The following is a 15,122-nucleotide window of genomic DNA, read 5'->3' as shown; positions in this document are numbered from 1 at the left end:
TTACATACCACTCACCATATTATGGTTAGTGCTCATATGAAATTCAAATTTGAATTGGCGCTCATTGTCTTGGCCGTCGTTATGCAGCACTTTTTCTATTTCAGCGAGTTGGCAGCACCGTGGTTTAGTGCTGCCCAGCGCACCTAATGAACATATGTTCGCTGTGCTCTCAGCGGCAAGAAGAAGCATCAAAACAAAGAAAATATTGAAAATAAGTATCAATTTCACGCTAGCAAATAAACAAAATGCGATGAATGCGTAATTAATTAGAGCACAATTAACGCCACACAATGGACAAGTCCAGCGCTTACGAGAAATTCATTAGCCATGTGGACCAGCTGCGTAACACGGAATGCAGGTGAGCGTTTGTTTGTGTTTGTGTTGCCTGCCCCGACTTTTTCGCTGCGCTGGGGCTGCAACAGACCGGCAACAGTTTGTTATTGCGCAAAAGGCCAACGCAGGCTTAAAATTGTAATGCAATTATGCATTTGGTGTTTTGCATGGCTTTATTGATCAAACACCCAGAGTGCAGACGGCTCCAGTAGCCTAACAACGGGCTGCTCGGCTCATTGCACATCCGGTGTGACGTCATCAAATGCCTAAACACCCAGGTTGAATACAGTGGGCACTGCGAACATTGTTACACGATGGTTGACATTGGGATTAGAATGACAATGCCAATGCAAGCAATTACGCTAGATATTCTAAATATTTACATAAAATTAAATATGAAAATAAATTTAAAAAAAAAAAAAAAAAAAACTGTTAAGCGGTTCATATAAAAAATATTTCATTTATTATTATTTATTTTTTTTATTTTATTTGATTTATTTTATTAATTTTTTTTATCTATCTCAAATAAAATTAATTAGTCGCATGTTGAGTCATTTTATATATAACTATATACCAGCTTTATTAATACACATACATAGTATAAAAGATTCATCGAAACGCACCTTATTTATGATTACAAATAAAATCAAATTCAGTCAAAGTTCATTATTAAATTAAAAAAAAAAAAAAAAAATCAAAGTGCATATTGAGCAAATATATATTGCCCATCATTTGAAGTATGAAAAGTCAATTTATGCTTCATGCTCAAAGTAGACACCTCTCTCGAAAAAGTCTTCCTTATCCCACTTCGTTATGCCAACGATGCAAACTTATTACCCGCTTGATTAACTAAACTATATTCTTCTATCCTTGCAGCCAAAAGCAAAAGATTGCCTGCTTTCAGCAAATTGCTGAATGCATTATGTCAAAGGCTTTGGCCAGCCACATCAATTACGCCGCACACTGTGGCACGGCCACCAATGTGTTGTTGCTATTTTGCGAGGACTTCGACTCGGTGGTGCGCATGAGCGCCGAGGAGAATCTGAACAAAATCTTTCGCGCTTTGGAAAAGACGCGAGTCAGCCGCATTCTGATGGATTTATATGGTGAGATCAAGCGGAATGGCAATCAGCGGTAAGTGAGCTCACATATACACCATAACCTTCATGGTTAATCAAGTCGCTATACGTTTTTCAGATCGCTACGCATTTGCCTAAATTTGTTTTCGTACTATGCGCCGCAAATCAAGGAGAAACACATCAAATGGTACGCTGTGCGCCTGCTGCAGTGCATATCCGTTATGTCGCAGCGCAAGGAGACGCTGCTGCAGGAGACGCTCTCTGATTTTGTCAAGAATTTTGGACGCTACGTGCAGCAGGGCCTCAATGATAGCGAAACGTGCAAACTCTTTGAGGTAATACAGCTAGAGATTTGTATTGATATAGAACTATAGTCTAGACTTGGCAGTTAATTATAAGCCTCTTATATTATAATATTGTCAGTAAATGTAGCTTGTATTAATAAGGGTTTGATTTATATCTATATATATCTATACATAGCTGAATGGTAATTTCTACTGCAAAACTTAAATTAAATGCTATTCGGAGCTTGATTGTTTAAGTTGCGAAGCTTCCGGAGGCCTGTCCAATTGGTTTAAACGTGACTGGCTGTATGTTGATTTGTTGATTCGCATCTCATTCTCTGAATTTCTTTGATTGCAGACATTCCTTGGCAACATCAGCTCGGATTGCGCAGTGAAGCGTCGTTGCTCGGCACAAAATTGCATCAGTTTGATTGAGCATGCGCGCAATAGAAGTCTCATGGCCAGGCATGGACTAAGCAAAGTGATTGGTAAGCCAACAAATGCCGGATATGAAATGTGCACGTGCACATCAATATAAACATATACTTATATACATATACACCACGTCTATATCCAAATCATTACAATACTAAACTAGCAAATGCATCAATTGTTAATGCAGCCGTCGGCTGTGGCATTTATTTGTTTGAATTGCTTTTTATTTTGATTTTCATTTGATAGGTGTTTTTTCTAAGCTAATCCGTGATATTCATTTATATATTTTTTGTGTGTCTGTTTTTATTATTGCTTACCATTTGACGCGTTTAGCAAATGCTAACAGCAAAAAGTTGCATTAGTTTCATCAATAATGAAAACTGTGTTTAAAAAGCGTGTAAGGGCTTTAACGCACCAAATGCCAAGTGCTATATATATATAAAAAAAAAAATAAATAAAAAAAATAAAAATAATAATACAAAAATAGCATCAAAAGCCATGCATGCATGCATTTATGGAGGTGGAGGTGTATGCATGTGGAATATGTGTGTGTGTGTGTGTTTGTGTGAAATATTTTTTAATATTCTAAAAAGCCACAAATCCATTGAAAATACCATTGCAAAATATTCAACCCAGTGCATTGTGTACGATGCTTTCTTTTGGATTTGGTTTGGGTTGGCCAGGGCTTTAGGTGTGGGTGCTGCCATTGAGTACTATACAAACTAACTGTAAATGCAATCACAGTCAGTCATAGAATTTTCCATGGCGTTTATTTGCCTGTCTGCTGTATGAGAGTATGTGTGTGTGTGTGTGTGTGTGTGCGCAACTGCCACTACTAAAACTAAAATGCCAGTTGATATAAATTATATTTCTATATTGCCGTTGCTTACCTTTTGTGTGCGCTGTCCAGCCAAGTATCCACAGTCCTGCCCAACTATATGTAATGCATATACATATATTGATATTTTTACGAATTTGCTGCGATTTCAGACAACGGAAACGAGGCAGTTTTTATTTAGTCATTTGCTGGCTGGCAACTGCAGCAATAACTGCACTAACAACAAAAATCATATGAAATGCATTGTAAAAAGTCCTAAAAAAAAAAAAAAAAATAAAAATAAAAATAAAACAAATAGAAAAAAGAAAGAGGCAAAAATCAGTTTGGCATTTTTGCAACACAAATCATTTTTTATTGAATTTTCATGAACACTTTATTGGCAAACGGTAAATGGACAACAGATTTTAGATATGTGTACGATACTGTACGCTGTAATTCCAGGTGCTTGCATTTCTGCCGAAATTGTTGTAAAACTAGATTCAATTAAACCCACACAATTTGTTTGTGTTTAGCATTTATTTATGCATTTCAGTGACCCGAAAGAAGAACATAAATTTGAAATTTGTGTGCTTACGGTCGGGGGACACAAGTTATGCGTCTAAGGCCAACTGAATATGCAATGCCATCTCTTTGGCTGCGTCCACATTGCGCTTTTCAGCTTTTTAGTTGTTTACCTTCAAATCAACTCCTTCAAATCCTGGCCTCTGTGGCTAAAGCTGCAGCTCTGGCTATGTCAACTGCAAGCCACTGCTCGGCAAGTGCATACCACAATAGCTGGCGACAACAGTAGCAACAACAACAACAACAACAGTAACAACAACAATAACAACAGCAACAATGAGAACATCAACAACAACTACTCAGTGCACAGTCTGCCGCCTCTTTTTATGGCAGCCATCAGTGAAGCACTTGCAACACTCTGATGTCCTGCGCCTCTCCCTCGACACTCCCCAGGCCACAGTCTTGTGTCTTGAGCTCTAGCATGCCCCAACAAACATTCAGTAAGAGTAAGGTCCTTAACGCTGTTGCTCCTGCTCTCCCTCCCACTCTCTCCATCTCTCACTATCTCTTTCTCTGCTGCTGCTTTTCTGACTGCTGTTTGTCTGTCTGTTTGTTTGAGGCTGTAAGGCAAGCAAAATGAAATTTATGCACTTGGACACTTCCCTGTAATAATTCATGCGAAATTGAATCAGATATTCATTCCTGTGCAGCTTTAAAAGGATAATCAACTTTATAAGCAGCCAGCAAACAAGGGCAGCATCAAATTTATGCAGACAGCAGTTGTCGCGCTGCCTCCTTGCAAAACAAAAATGACCGAATAAGTCGCTGTGAATAAGTTGACCAAGTTAACAAGTTACCCAATTACCAACAATTGCTTTTCTGACTACTCATACATTCAAATGGAGTTTCAGAACTACAACATTTGTCTGACTTCATTTTTTTGTTTATGGCTATTTAGATAGATGCATTGAGGATCACACTTGACCTTCTCTCTCTCCGTCTCCCTACTTGAAAGAGTATCCCTTAAGTTGAACATCTCTACGATAAAACTACCAAAACCAATGCCACCTTTGTTATTTTTTAATATATATATTAGGCCTACATAAATTAGTTGGTTCATCTAAAAAACGTTTCTACTTAATTTCCATTTATTCCGAGTCCTACAAAAATACTTTCAGACAAGGAAAAGCACATTTAACACTTTACAGTCCTCATTTATGCTCTGCTCTGTGGCGCTTTATATAATTCATGACATCCATTGTCGAAATTGTCGCACTGTTGGAAATGTGGCAGCTCTTGAATGAGTGGCATGTAGCCAGGGAGTTGAGGTACGCAGGCAAGTAGGCAAGTAGGCAGGCAGGCAGGCAGGCAGGCAGCTTTTCAGAAGTGCCACTCAATCAAGTCAAGGATATTTCAGAAGTCAATTGATAAAAATGTGACACCAAGAACTTTGCCGTGCATTGGCGCATTTCATATTAATTTAAAAGATTAAACACCACGAGTTTTCTCAGCCATTAATTGAGTGCATTAAACGTGCCTCCAGCAGCTGAGCTCTGAGTCTTCGCATTCGCAAAGTTTTTTTTTTTGCGGTTTATGGGCGCAATTAATTGATACACATGGAGCGTAGGCAACAAGTTCCTGCTGCTAGCCGAAAGTCAATTGGAGAGGGTCATATAAAAGTTGCTCCGGCATGGCGGAAAGTGTTTTTCAATTTTGCGGCAAGCCCAAAGGAAAACGGCAAATTAATTGAGTAACAATGTTGCAACATGGCATTTTGTGATTGGTGGCGTATACGTAATAAAAAGAGGAAGAGAGAAATAACTGAAGCAAACAAACCCACAGCGCAGCCTATTTGCGCGCATGTGTGTGTGTGTGTGTGTGTGTGTGTGTGTGTGTGCCGGCACAAAGTCTATAAATACAAGATGAAAACTTTTCAATGAGATAAATTTAATTGGTGGCAATTTGTTGCGCAGCATGTGAGGTGAAGAGAGCGAAAAAGTTGCCAAAGAAATATGAACTGCAATTGGCTAAAGCTCTGTGCGCGCTCATGTGTGCGTGTGCGTGTGTGTGTGTGTCTCGGTGTGTGTGCTGCAAAGTTTCAGCTTGCGTTTTTAATTTGTGGCAACATCAGCCATAAGTTGTGCGCACCAACAAAAGACATTAACTAAAAGTTGTCTATAGAGAGAGAGAGAGAGTATTCTGATCAAATGAACTAAGCACCTGCTCTCCTTTTCTTTTCCTTTACAGAAATGCTGCTAATGGATCAACAGACGAGTTGCGTGCTGGGCGCCTTGGGTTTCCTGCGTCTGCTGTTGCCGCAGCTGATACGCGGCTACGCTGCTGATTGCCCGGACGATGGCGACTCCTTGGCGGCTGCTGGACCGCAGCAGCAGCGGCAACAACAACAACACGCTGCCGCATCCGATTGCCGGCAAATTATTGAAATTTATGATTATTGTTTGCACCTGCTGAGCACGCAGCACACAACGAATCACGCCATCATAAATGCCGCACTCGAGGTCATCAATGGCATACTCCAGGCACTGCACGATGCTCCAGGAGCTGTTGTACAGGCGGCGGGCCCAGCTGGTGCCGGTGCCGGTGCCGGTGGACTGGCGCAAAGTTTGCGCCAACTGCTGTGCAATCAACAACTGGAGCACAATGAGTATTTGCGGCGAAGGAAATCATTAAAAAATCAAATATTCCAATTGAGAAATTACGAAGTGGGCACAAGCCAATGGGAGGAGTTGCCTGGCGGGGCAATGCCAATGCAAATGCAAATGGCAAAGAATTCAAATGCCAAACTGCAGCAGCAAAAGTGTCAACAGCAACAACAACAGCAGCAACATCAACTGCAGATTGGCATGAGCTCGCTGCAAGTCGTGGGAATTAATGCCATGGCTGATGATGCTGACACCGAGAAAGATGCTGAAGCGAGTTCCGCTGCTGATGAAGGTAAAGTAAATAAAGCTGAGTCTAGATGAGCGTGTGTCTGGCTGTCTGTGTATGTATGTGTGTGTTGTGTGTGTGTGTGCAGTCATGTACGACTGTCACATGCTGACAGAGTGACATCTGGACGGAGCGACTGACAGACAGAGAGACAGTTAGACAAGCAAACAGATAGACCGCACCGAAATCAAGAAAATTGAGCAATGCCACTGTCACAGTCGCCGCCCACATACACACACACACATACTGCCACGCCCACACAATGCACATATGAAAATTATTGGTGCATGCTTTTAGGCGGCGGTGCATGCAAAATGAGGTCAAAACGAAATTTGCATACACCGCCAGCAACAACAGCAGCAACAACGAGCTACTACACGAATTGTAAAGCTAAAGCTCTAAACCCAATGCGCATTCGCTTCTCTCTTTCCCAACAGCAAAGAAATCATCGCGACAACACATTAGAAATGCAGCACGAAGCATAAGCGAATGCGTGGCGAGCAGCGCATCAGACGAGGACGAACAACAGCCAGCTGGAGATAATGATGATGTTAACGCTAATGCTAATGCTGGTACTGCTGCTGCTGTTGCTGCTGCTGATGATGATGATGGTGATGATGATATGGAGCTGCTAAGTGCCGCTGCGGACGATGACTACGAGGGCTTCACAACGCTGTCACAACTAAATGAAACACAACCAACTGTGTCAGATGCATTGAAAATGCCAAATATCACAGCTACTGATGCAGCAGGAGCATCAGGAGATGTGCATGTTGCATCCATGGCTAAACCTCAGGCCGTGCAGCATCAGTCATCGATGCAGAATTTACTTGCCAGCGATGACAGATCTCAGCATTTGAGTGACATCGACAATGAATCCTTCAACAGCATCGATTTCGATGCGGAAATAACAATTGCTGGCATCAGAGAGCAACAGACAGATGCAACAGCAACAGCAACAGCAACAACAATATCAACTGCTGCAACAACAGGAACGAACGAGTCAGCGGAGTCAATGCCAGATGCAACAACAATTGGCACATTCTTCAACAATTTGCTGTCCCATTCAAATGCAGGTGAGTCGCTCAGGCCAATCCATAACTATATTGTGCTCTGATACCACTTAAATCAATGAATTGTTTGAAGGGTATATTGAATATATTGATATACTCTTATAGACATGACAAGTTTATCAAATATTATAATCTGAAAATTAACATACAAAATATATATAAGCCATTATACTTTAATTTCCAATTTTCAATGGGTTCTGGCTATAAAAAAGGATTTTTTAAACAACGCAGTTTTTGTCTAATATATATATTAAAATTGTGAACATAAAGTTGATTAATAGAATATATTACAATTATCAAATCAAGGATATTTTTACGTAATATCTCAACGTGGTATTTAATAGATTTGCTCTACTAGGAAAATATTTCATTAGGGTACATGAAATTATAGCTGACGGGTGCTTGGAAAATAGTTTTCATTTGATGTTATTGGATTTCGCGGTCTGTCGTTTTTTGTTTTCCATTTCACCACATTTATTTACAATATTTGTGCATGGCAATCAAATTATTTGCATAATTGTTCTAGAGAATGGTCACAAAGAGAATAGGAGAGAAAGAGATGGAGTAGCAGAGAGAGACATAGGGAGAGGGAGGGATAGATACCGAGGCCCTGGGAGCCAGACAACACGTTGGCAACGAAATTTGCATGCTGCCTTTTGCCAATTGCACTTGCAATTTAATGAAGCGTAATTGTTGTTGTTCACTATGCTGCATGGTCTCTGTGGAATCAACAGCAACAACAAGCACACAAGCAACACCAACAATAGCAGGGAGCACAACTAAATTAAATTAGGCAATGCTCGAACGAATCATGGCAGTGCAGGGCTTGCATAGACCAGGACACTAGGCAGAGAGGGCTAGAGTGGCTATGATGGGCGGCCATGAGTAGGCAAGGCGGGGCGAGGCGAGGCGAGGCACGGCAAAGTAAAGCAAAGGCAAGGCACAAGTTGCATGCATCATTTGTCGCTTCAGTGGCTGTGCGTCGCTTTCCACTTTTTGTTGCTTTTGAGTCTCGTCTGTTGACATGACAACAACAAGAGCAGCAGCAGCAACAACAACAACAACAACAGCAGCAACAACAACCCGAGCATCAACTGCAAAGTCAATAGCATTAGCAAACAATATTTGCCATTTGAAAATTGAATTCATTTTGATTGAGAAAAACGTCGACGTTGTTCAAACTTACTAACATTCAATAAATGCATTCTGCTTTCCGCTAATGTACATTTACTAGAGTGCGTGCGTGTGCGTGTGTGCATATGTGTGTGTGCCGTAAGGTAGGCAGCAAAAGATATTGCCATGAGCCCCAAAAAAATTTGTAACATGAGAATGGCATAAAAAGAGAGCAATTGCAAACAATCATGCCCTGCCTTATGTGTGTGTGTGTGTGTGGGAGTGTGTGTGAGTGTGAGTTAATAAGCAGTGAAAATGCTGCTCACGCAGCCGGAAGCAGTAATTAAGTGAATGAGTTGTGTGGGTATGCGAAAGAGTCAGCCATACATAATGTACGACGTGCAAAAGAGACAGCGCAATATCTGGGCTACAAAAAAAAAAAAAAAAAAGAAGAAAAAGACGAAATGCAAAAGGAAAGCTTAAGCAACTACTTGACGTAAATGTTGGGCTTAAATTCGTCGTCTCATTCACGAACTGAATGTCTCTCTATCTGTCAGTCTGTATGTCTGCCGGTCTGTCTGTCCGTCTGTTAGTCCGTGTGTGGGCTGCGGATTAAGCTTGAAACATGGCAACGCATTTACCGCGAACAATCCCATGCGACGGCCAGGCTCAACCTTCTGCAACACCCTGCATCCGAACGCCTCCTGCCCCGCATGCTTCTTTTGGATGCGCGAATGCTGCTGCCACTTGGCCAAAGCATCACACTGCAAGTTGGCAACAAAGTGGTTAAGACAAATGGGTTACGTGATAAAATGCGGTTACTCAAATTGCATGTATGCAAGCTTACATCTTCTGTGTGTGTGTGTGTGTGTGTGTGTGTGTGTGTGTGAGTGAGTGAGTGAGCGTGTGTGTGTTTGTTTATTTGTGGGTGTTTTAGTTTATTTAGCATTGCCAGCCAGCCAGCCAACCAAGCAGCCAGCCAGGATAGTCAGCTAGGCCATAGGATCTGACGTTCATTTAGCTGCTTTTGCAACCGATGTTGTTATTGTTGTCAAGCTCACTGCTGTTGCCTTTTTGTTGTGCACTTATGCGATATCAGCCTTTTTACGCTGCTCGCCCGCCGACCCGCCCACCCTTAGCCAGCGCTCCTGCTGCTAGTTATTGTTGTTGACTTTTTCTAGATATACATATTTATGTATATAAATATATGTATATATATGTGTATATACGTATACATATGAGTATCAGCAGCCGCCAATCTTCATCCGCAGCCAAAGAGCGTCACCAAATCCTGCAATTTGTATGCTCTTACAGTAAGTTGGTTTATATGAATATCAAATTTAATTTGCGCAAAACTTTTAAATTACAAAAAAGTGTTTTTTTTTTTTTTTTAATATATTATATAATATATATATTATATGTTTATATGAAATATAAAATATTATTTATGCTTAAGATTCTGGTCTCAGTTCCTCTTTGAAGTCTGAGTTGAGAAACAGAAAAGCTTTTACTTAACTTTTTATCGAAGCTAAAATTTTGAAATATTTTATTAATATTTTTAGCACATTTTCTTCTTTTTTTCATACTAAATAATAATAATTATTATTTTTGTTTGTCTTTTACACAAGAGCATTCAAGTTTCATTGTATTTCGTTTCGCGTTTCTCCCCTCTGTTTTCATAAACAATTTATGTATTTTGTTGTTGTTGCGTTGTTGCTGCTGTTGTTGTTTTTTTTTTAGTTAGTTTGCATATGCTGTTGTGGGTAGTAGGCGAGCCTTTTGGCTGGTTATGTGTCACCCATAAAGTGGCAGCCCGCATTTCCCCCGCATTTCCCCCACATTTCTGCAAACAGCTCCACTTCTTGTTCTTGCGCGTTTTCCGTTCGTGACTGCCGCGTTTCCTACGCGGCTTTCGCTATCCTTTGGCATTTTTTCTTCATCCTGCCTGGGTTTTCCCCCCTTTGGTTTTTTGCTGGAGCATGCATACTCATATGAACGAACGCCCGCTAGTTTTATTTGCCATTTCGCTGTTGTTGTTCTTAGTTTTAACGTGATTTTAAATAACAAAACTGCAAAAAAAGTTGCTAGGGCTGCCGCTGTTTTATAACGGTTTCAATTTGTGGCACTCAACTTTCTGGCGAGTGAAGAAGATGCAGCACTGACGCAACTTACGGCTTAAGTAAAACTATTAAAGCATAAACTGCACCGAGCAATCCAACTAAGTTACATATACATGCATTCCTCTACTTGGGGGCATCTCATAAAAAGTGATGGCAACTCAGCGTACAGAGTGCTGTAAGTAGCTCGAATTTGGTTAGGTTTACGATTCCACTAATTGAACGTAAAAATTTCAATGATTTCTCTGATTTAGCTTTCGTTTAACTGCGCATTCCAGCTTAGCCTCGATTTTGTTGTTGTTGTTGTTGTTTTTTTTTTTCTAACTCTAAGCTCAAATTGCTAGACATCTAAATAAACTCCTCCTTTTTTGAATTTATACAGACAGTAACTTTTAATGTTTAGCATCCACTTTAGTTTATAGCTTGATCTTTTCTTGAGCTCAAAGCTGAATCAAGCTTTAAGTGATATTAATGAGAAATCTGATAGTAAAAGAAATGATAATGAAAATTTATATAATCTTTTACTGTTGCTCTCTTCTAACCGGCTCTTTAATATACTTATACTTCTTTCTATCCTATTTATATTATTATTATATTATACATATATCTACATCCGTTTGCTTAATTCTATAATCACAAGTCATATCCTTGTTCATAATAAACTACATATTAGCTGCAGCTACATCTTCAACGGATGTTTGCTTTTGTGTTTTTCTCTTTTCCTATTTGGATGTGCTGTTCTAATTTTAACGGCGCTTGCATGCGGTTGTAACATCCATTAGACGATACAACAACAATAAAAATGGCTACAGGAATTCCAGCTAGCAGATACAGCAGCTAAATAAAAACAATTTTTTAAGCCAACTTAAGTGCGGTTGCGGTCAATGGTGGCAGCACTTGGTCGATCTCTCTCTCTGCCTCTCACTCTCTCTCACTTTCTTAATATATATTCTCTCCCACTTTTCTTTCACTTAACGTATGTATACTATAAAATTTGAGTTTTCAATTAATTTCCAATAGCTGCAGCTATGTGTAGGAATGTATAGAGAGGGTGTAGCAAAGAGAAGGAGAGGGAGAATGAAAGATACTAAGTATGCTCTTACTGGGCATGAACGACTAGTTGATGCGCAGTGAGACGAGCTCTATATATTCAGATTTTCTATACTAATACTATAATAGAGATAATCCCATAAGCAACAGGACATATTTTACCTTGCTGAATTAGATTAGAAAAGAACGGATTAGTTAAGCATTTATTAGATTAGACGTAAAGGGTATTAGCATCGACAAAAGTGTATAGTTTTGCAGCTTTCAGACTGACCAAGTTAGACGGTTGGAGGTTTCCGTTTTTATTGCCGTCTCGTGTTTAGAAAGTTTGCAAACATTTTCCGTTTTGTTGCATTCTTAAAAGCCCCAATAGCCAAGACGGCCGCGACAGACAAATGTGCCTCGTAATTGGCTACAAGTTCTGAGTACGAGCGAGTGAAGCTCAAGTTGAAGTTGAACCTGATGCTGATGCTGATGCTATGGCTAAGGCGGAGGATGAGGCTGGGGCTGGGGCTGGGGCTGGGGCTGGGGTAGAGGTAAGCGACAGTGTGGCAAACCACAATTAGCCTGAGCCAACGTCGGGCCTGGCATTAGTGTCAGGGCAAGTTATCTGGAAAAAGTTTGGACTGCTCAACTGAGTTGGTTTTTTGTCTTGCAGCGTCGGAGTCGGTCAGTAAGCTCTTTCGTCAATCAAACGGCCCCAAATCCACGCCGGCCAAGCTGGCGCCAACCACTGATAAATCGGATGCTGCATCGACGGCTTCGCTAACGCTCTCGTTGAGCTCGTTAGCCAGCAGCAGTGCGGCCGGGCCGCAGGAGCGTCAGCCCTCAATAACAGAGACGCCCACGCCGGTGGAGGAGACTACAGGCTCGGGCAGTGGCTCGTATACGGCATCCACGGCGCTGCTGATGGATGCACCAGATACTGGAGCAGCGGCAGCGGCAGCTGACGGAGACTCTGAAGCGGAACCGCAGCTACGTCGAACACCCAACGGTAAGCCATCTGCTGTCCATGTGCAGCAGACTAATTAGATTCTTTATTCCGGCAGCTAATCCCTTTCTGGCGGAGAGCTCACCGCTCAAGCAAACGGTATCGGGTCATGCTCTAATCAGCGTGAGAATTGGCAGCATTCTGGAGCAATCCTTGGTTTACTACACAGCCCGCCTGCTCGCTGCACGTTTCCTGCTAAGCGGCCAGGCCTCAGGTCTGCAGCCGGACACAATAAGCCGTGTGTCCATCAAGAGTCTATCGCTGGCAGTGATTGCGCAATGTGTGCGACTGGCGCCACGCGTCCTCCAGTTGTCGCTGGAGATCAGCGAGCAGGAGCTACAGCTGCTCGCCCAAATTAGCGCTAATAGCACTCAGGTTTCCAGTCCGCAGAGCAGCAACGAGTCACAGCGGAGCACGGAGCCGTGCCAATCAATGACGGGATCACTGCTGGAGCCAGTCGTGGACATTGAGGAGAATCTGCTGCTGCTGGAAATCAAGGATGACCATTTTGGCCCCAGCACCTGCCCTGCGTATCTGCAGCAGTCGCCGACCCTGAGTCGCAGCGCTGATGCCACGCTGTTGCAGTCGCAGTTGGAGAAGAGGCGCCAGTCGAATTCGCAGCAGCTGAATGCGCCCGAGAGTCATCTCTCCAGATCAGAGATCATTGGCACTTCGTATCGCATCACAGTTGCGGCAGAGGATGCGCCGCCCTTGGCGCTGCCGCCGGTGCCGCCCAAGCGCACCAAATCCATGCGCAGTCGCGCCAGCTGCACAGCCACAGCCACGACCACGCCCACAACAAGCGCCGGTGGTCAAGCGCTGGCCGATGTGCTGCTCTTCCATGAACATTCTGATCCCATGTTGCGTGGCGGCGTCCAGCAAATAGTGGGCAGCTTTGTGCAGGCGAGCGGCGCCGGGCGCTGCTTGCAGCTGCAGCCTGGACTGGGCCTGGCGCATTTGCTGGCCATTTTGCTGAAGGTAAGCGGGGACTCCAGGCATGTTGACAACAATGGTGTTGCATCGCTGCCGGCGCGTTCTTTGATACCTGGTTGATTGTATGTGTGTGGGTGTGGGTGTGTGTGTGGGTTTTCCTGCTGGTTGGGGTGAGTGGCTTATCTGGCGTGACTTAATGTGGCAAACGATGCTCCACATGCAGTTATCTATTCATATATGCTTGTATCTCTGCCCAGGCAACTTACAGCTGCCCCGGCAAGCTTATGCATAACGCATACGCCGCGTTGTTTGTCCTAGCGCTGGCTTTTCGCCCACTCTCTCACTCTGCCTCGCTCTCTTTGCCACATTCTATAAATATGCACCTCCACCTTTTCGCTGCACGTGCTTTTTTTTTCTCTCACCGTTAAACCAACAAGCTAACATATTTTAACACATGCAGGCATGCATGCACACATAAAAAGACACAGACACGTGTCCATATCAATGGCTGTGGGTGTATGCTTTTGAATATTTTGCAGTGCCCTGCAGTACGGTGCAGTAGCTGCTGCAGTTGCAGCTAAGCCGGCGGCATTTTGTGCCGGGCTGTTTTTCATTTCGCAATAAGAAAGAAAATTCTTATCGCTTTAGCAATGTGCAAGTGCAAATGCCCCTAAGGCTAACAGCGCATCCGTTGCCAAAGCCCGACCACACATACATATACAGACATACATGACATACACGCAGGCAAATGGAGAATGTGCGCATAACTTGCACATTGATTTCTCTCTTGAGAATTGTTAGGTACACATACTACTATGGTCTGTAGCCAGTCCAGGGCAGTCCAGGGCAGGGCAGGGCGGTGCAGGACAGGATTGACTTGTGCTATTCTGGGGGGACGTTCGCTGCTCTTATTGAATTCAATAATTTAGTGGCCAGCCGAAAATTTAAATTGCAGTCGGCGCGCCCAAAAGCGCAATTTGATTATGCAATGTTGTTATGCAACGAGTTGCAAAGCGGCGCGAACGTGCCAGCTGAAAATCACATTATATGCCTCTCGCTCCAAATTCTAATGCCAGCAAATCCGTCTCAATGGCACTAGCCAAACACACACACGCAGACATACAGATAGATGTGTATAAATATATATAGTATGCAGAGTGAGATCTTCCCTAGAGCAGGGCAACTATGATAACAATAGCCCTTTGGCTAGGAAGAGCTTGTTAAGATTCGTTAAAAATGCACACACTCAGTAGACACACATACACACACATACAATCACAATACACTCACAAACACACTCACACATGGGCTTGGGCAAAACTTTTTGCTTGTGCAAACAATAAAACACAAATTCGCTTAGCAGCGCAAGCTGAGAGCCGGAGCCAGAGCCCAAACGTCTGAGCTCAGCTCGGTCTGTTCTTGAGGCCAT

General features: G+C 42.6%; 1 protein-coding gene across 1 annotated transcript in view; it reads left to right on the top strand.

The window, feature by feature from the left end:
• Positions 1-155: 155 nt before the first annotated feature.
• Positions 156-15,122, top strand: part of LOC6574941 — a 46,110-nt gene continuing 31,143 nt past the window's right edge. The window contains exons 1-8 of the mRNA XM_002000933.4: positions 156-358; positions 1,210-1,467; positions 1,531-1,747; positions 2,055-2,184; positions 5,718-6,425; positions 6,857-7,495; positions 12,428-12,763; positions 12,819-13,738. Coding sequence (XP_002000969.1) covers positions 291-358; positions 1,210-1,467; positions 1,531-1,747; positions 2,055-2,184; positions 5,718-6,425; positions 6,857-7,495; positions 12,428-12,763; positions 12,819-13,738 — 3,276 coding nt within the window. The 5' untranslated portion in view covers positions 156-290. The remainder of the gene's footprint in view (positions 359-1,209; positions 1,468-1,530; positions 1,748-2,054; positions 2,185-5,717; positions 6,426-6,856; positions 7,496-12,427; positions 12,764-12,818; positions 13,739-15,122) is intronic.

Source organism: Drosophila mojavensis, unplaced genomic scaffold (genome assembly GCF_018153725.1).
Source record: "Drosophila mojavensis isolate 15081-1352.22 unplaced genomic scaffold, ASM1815372v1 contig_231, whole genome shotgun sequence".
In the NCBI taxonomy this organism is placed as follows: Eukaryota; Metazoa; Arthropoda; class Insecta; order Diptera; family Drosophilidae; genus Drosophila; species Drosophila mojavensis.
This window is presented reverse-complemented; position numbering and strand designations above follow the sequence as displayed.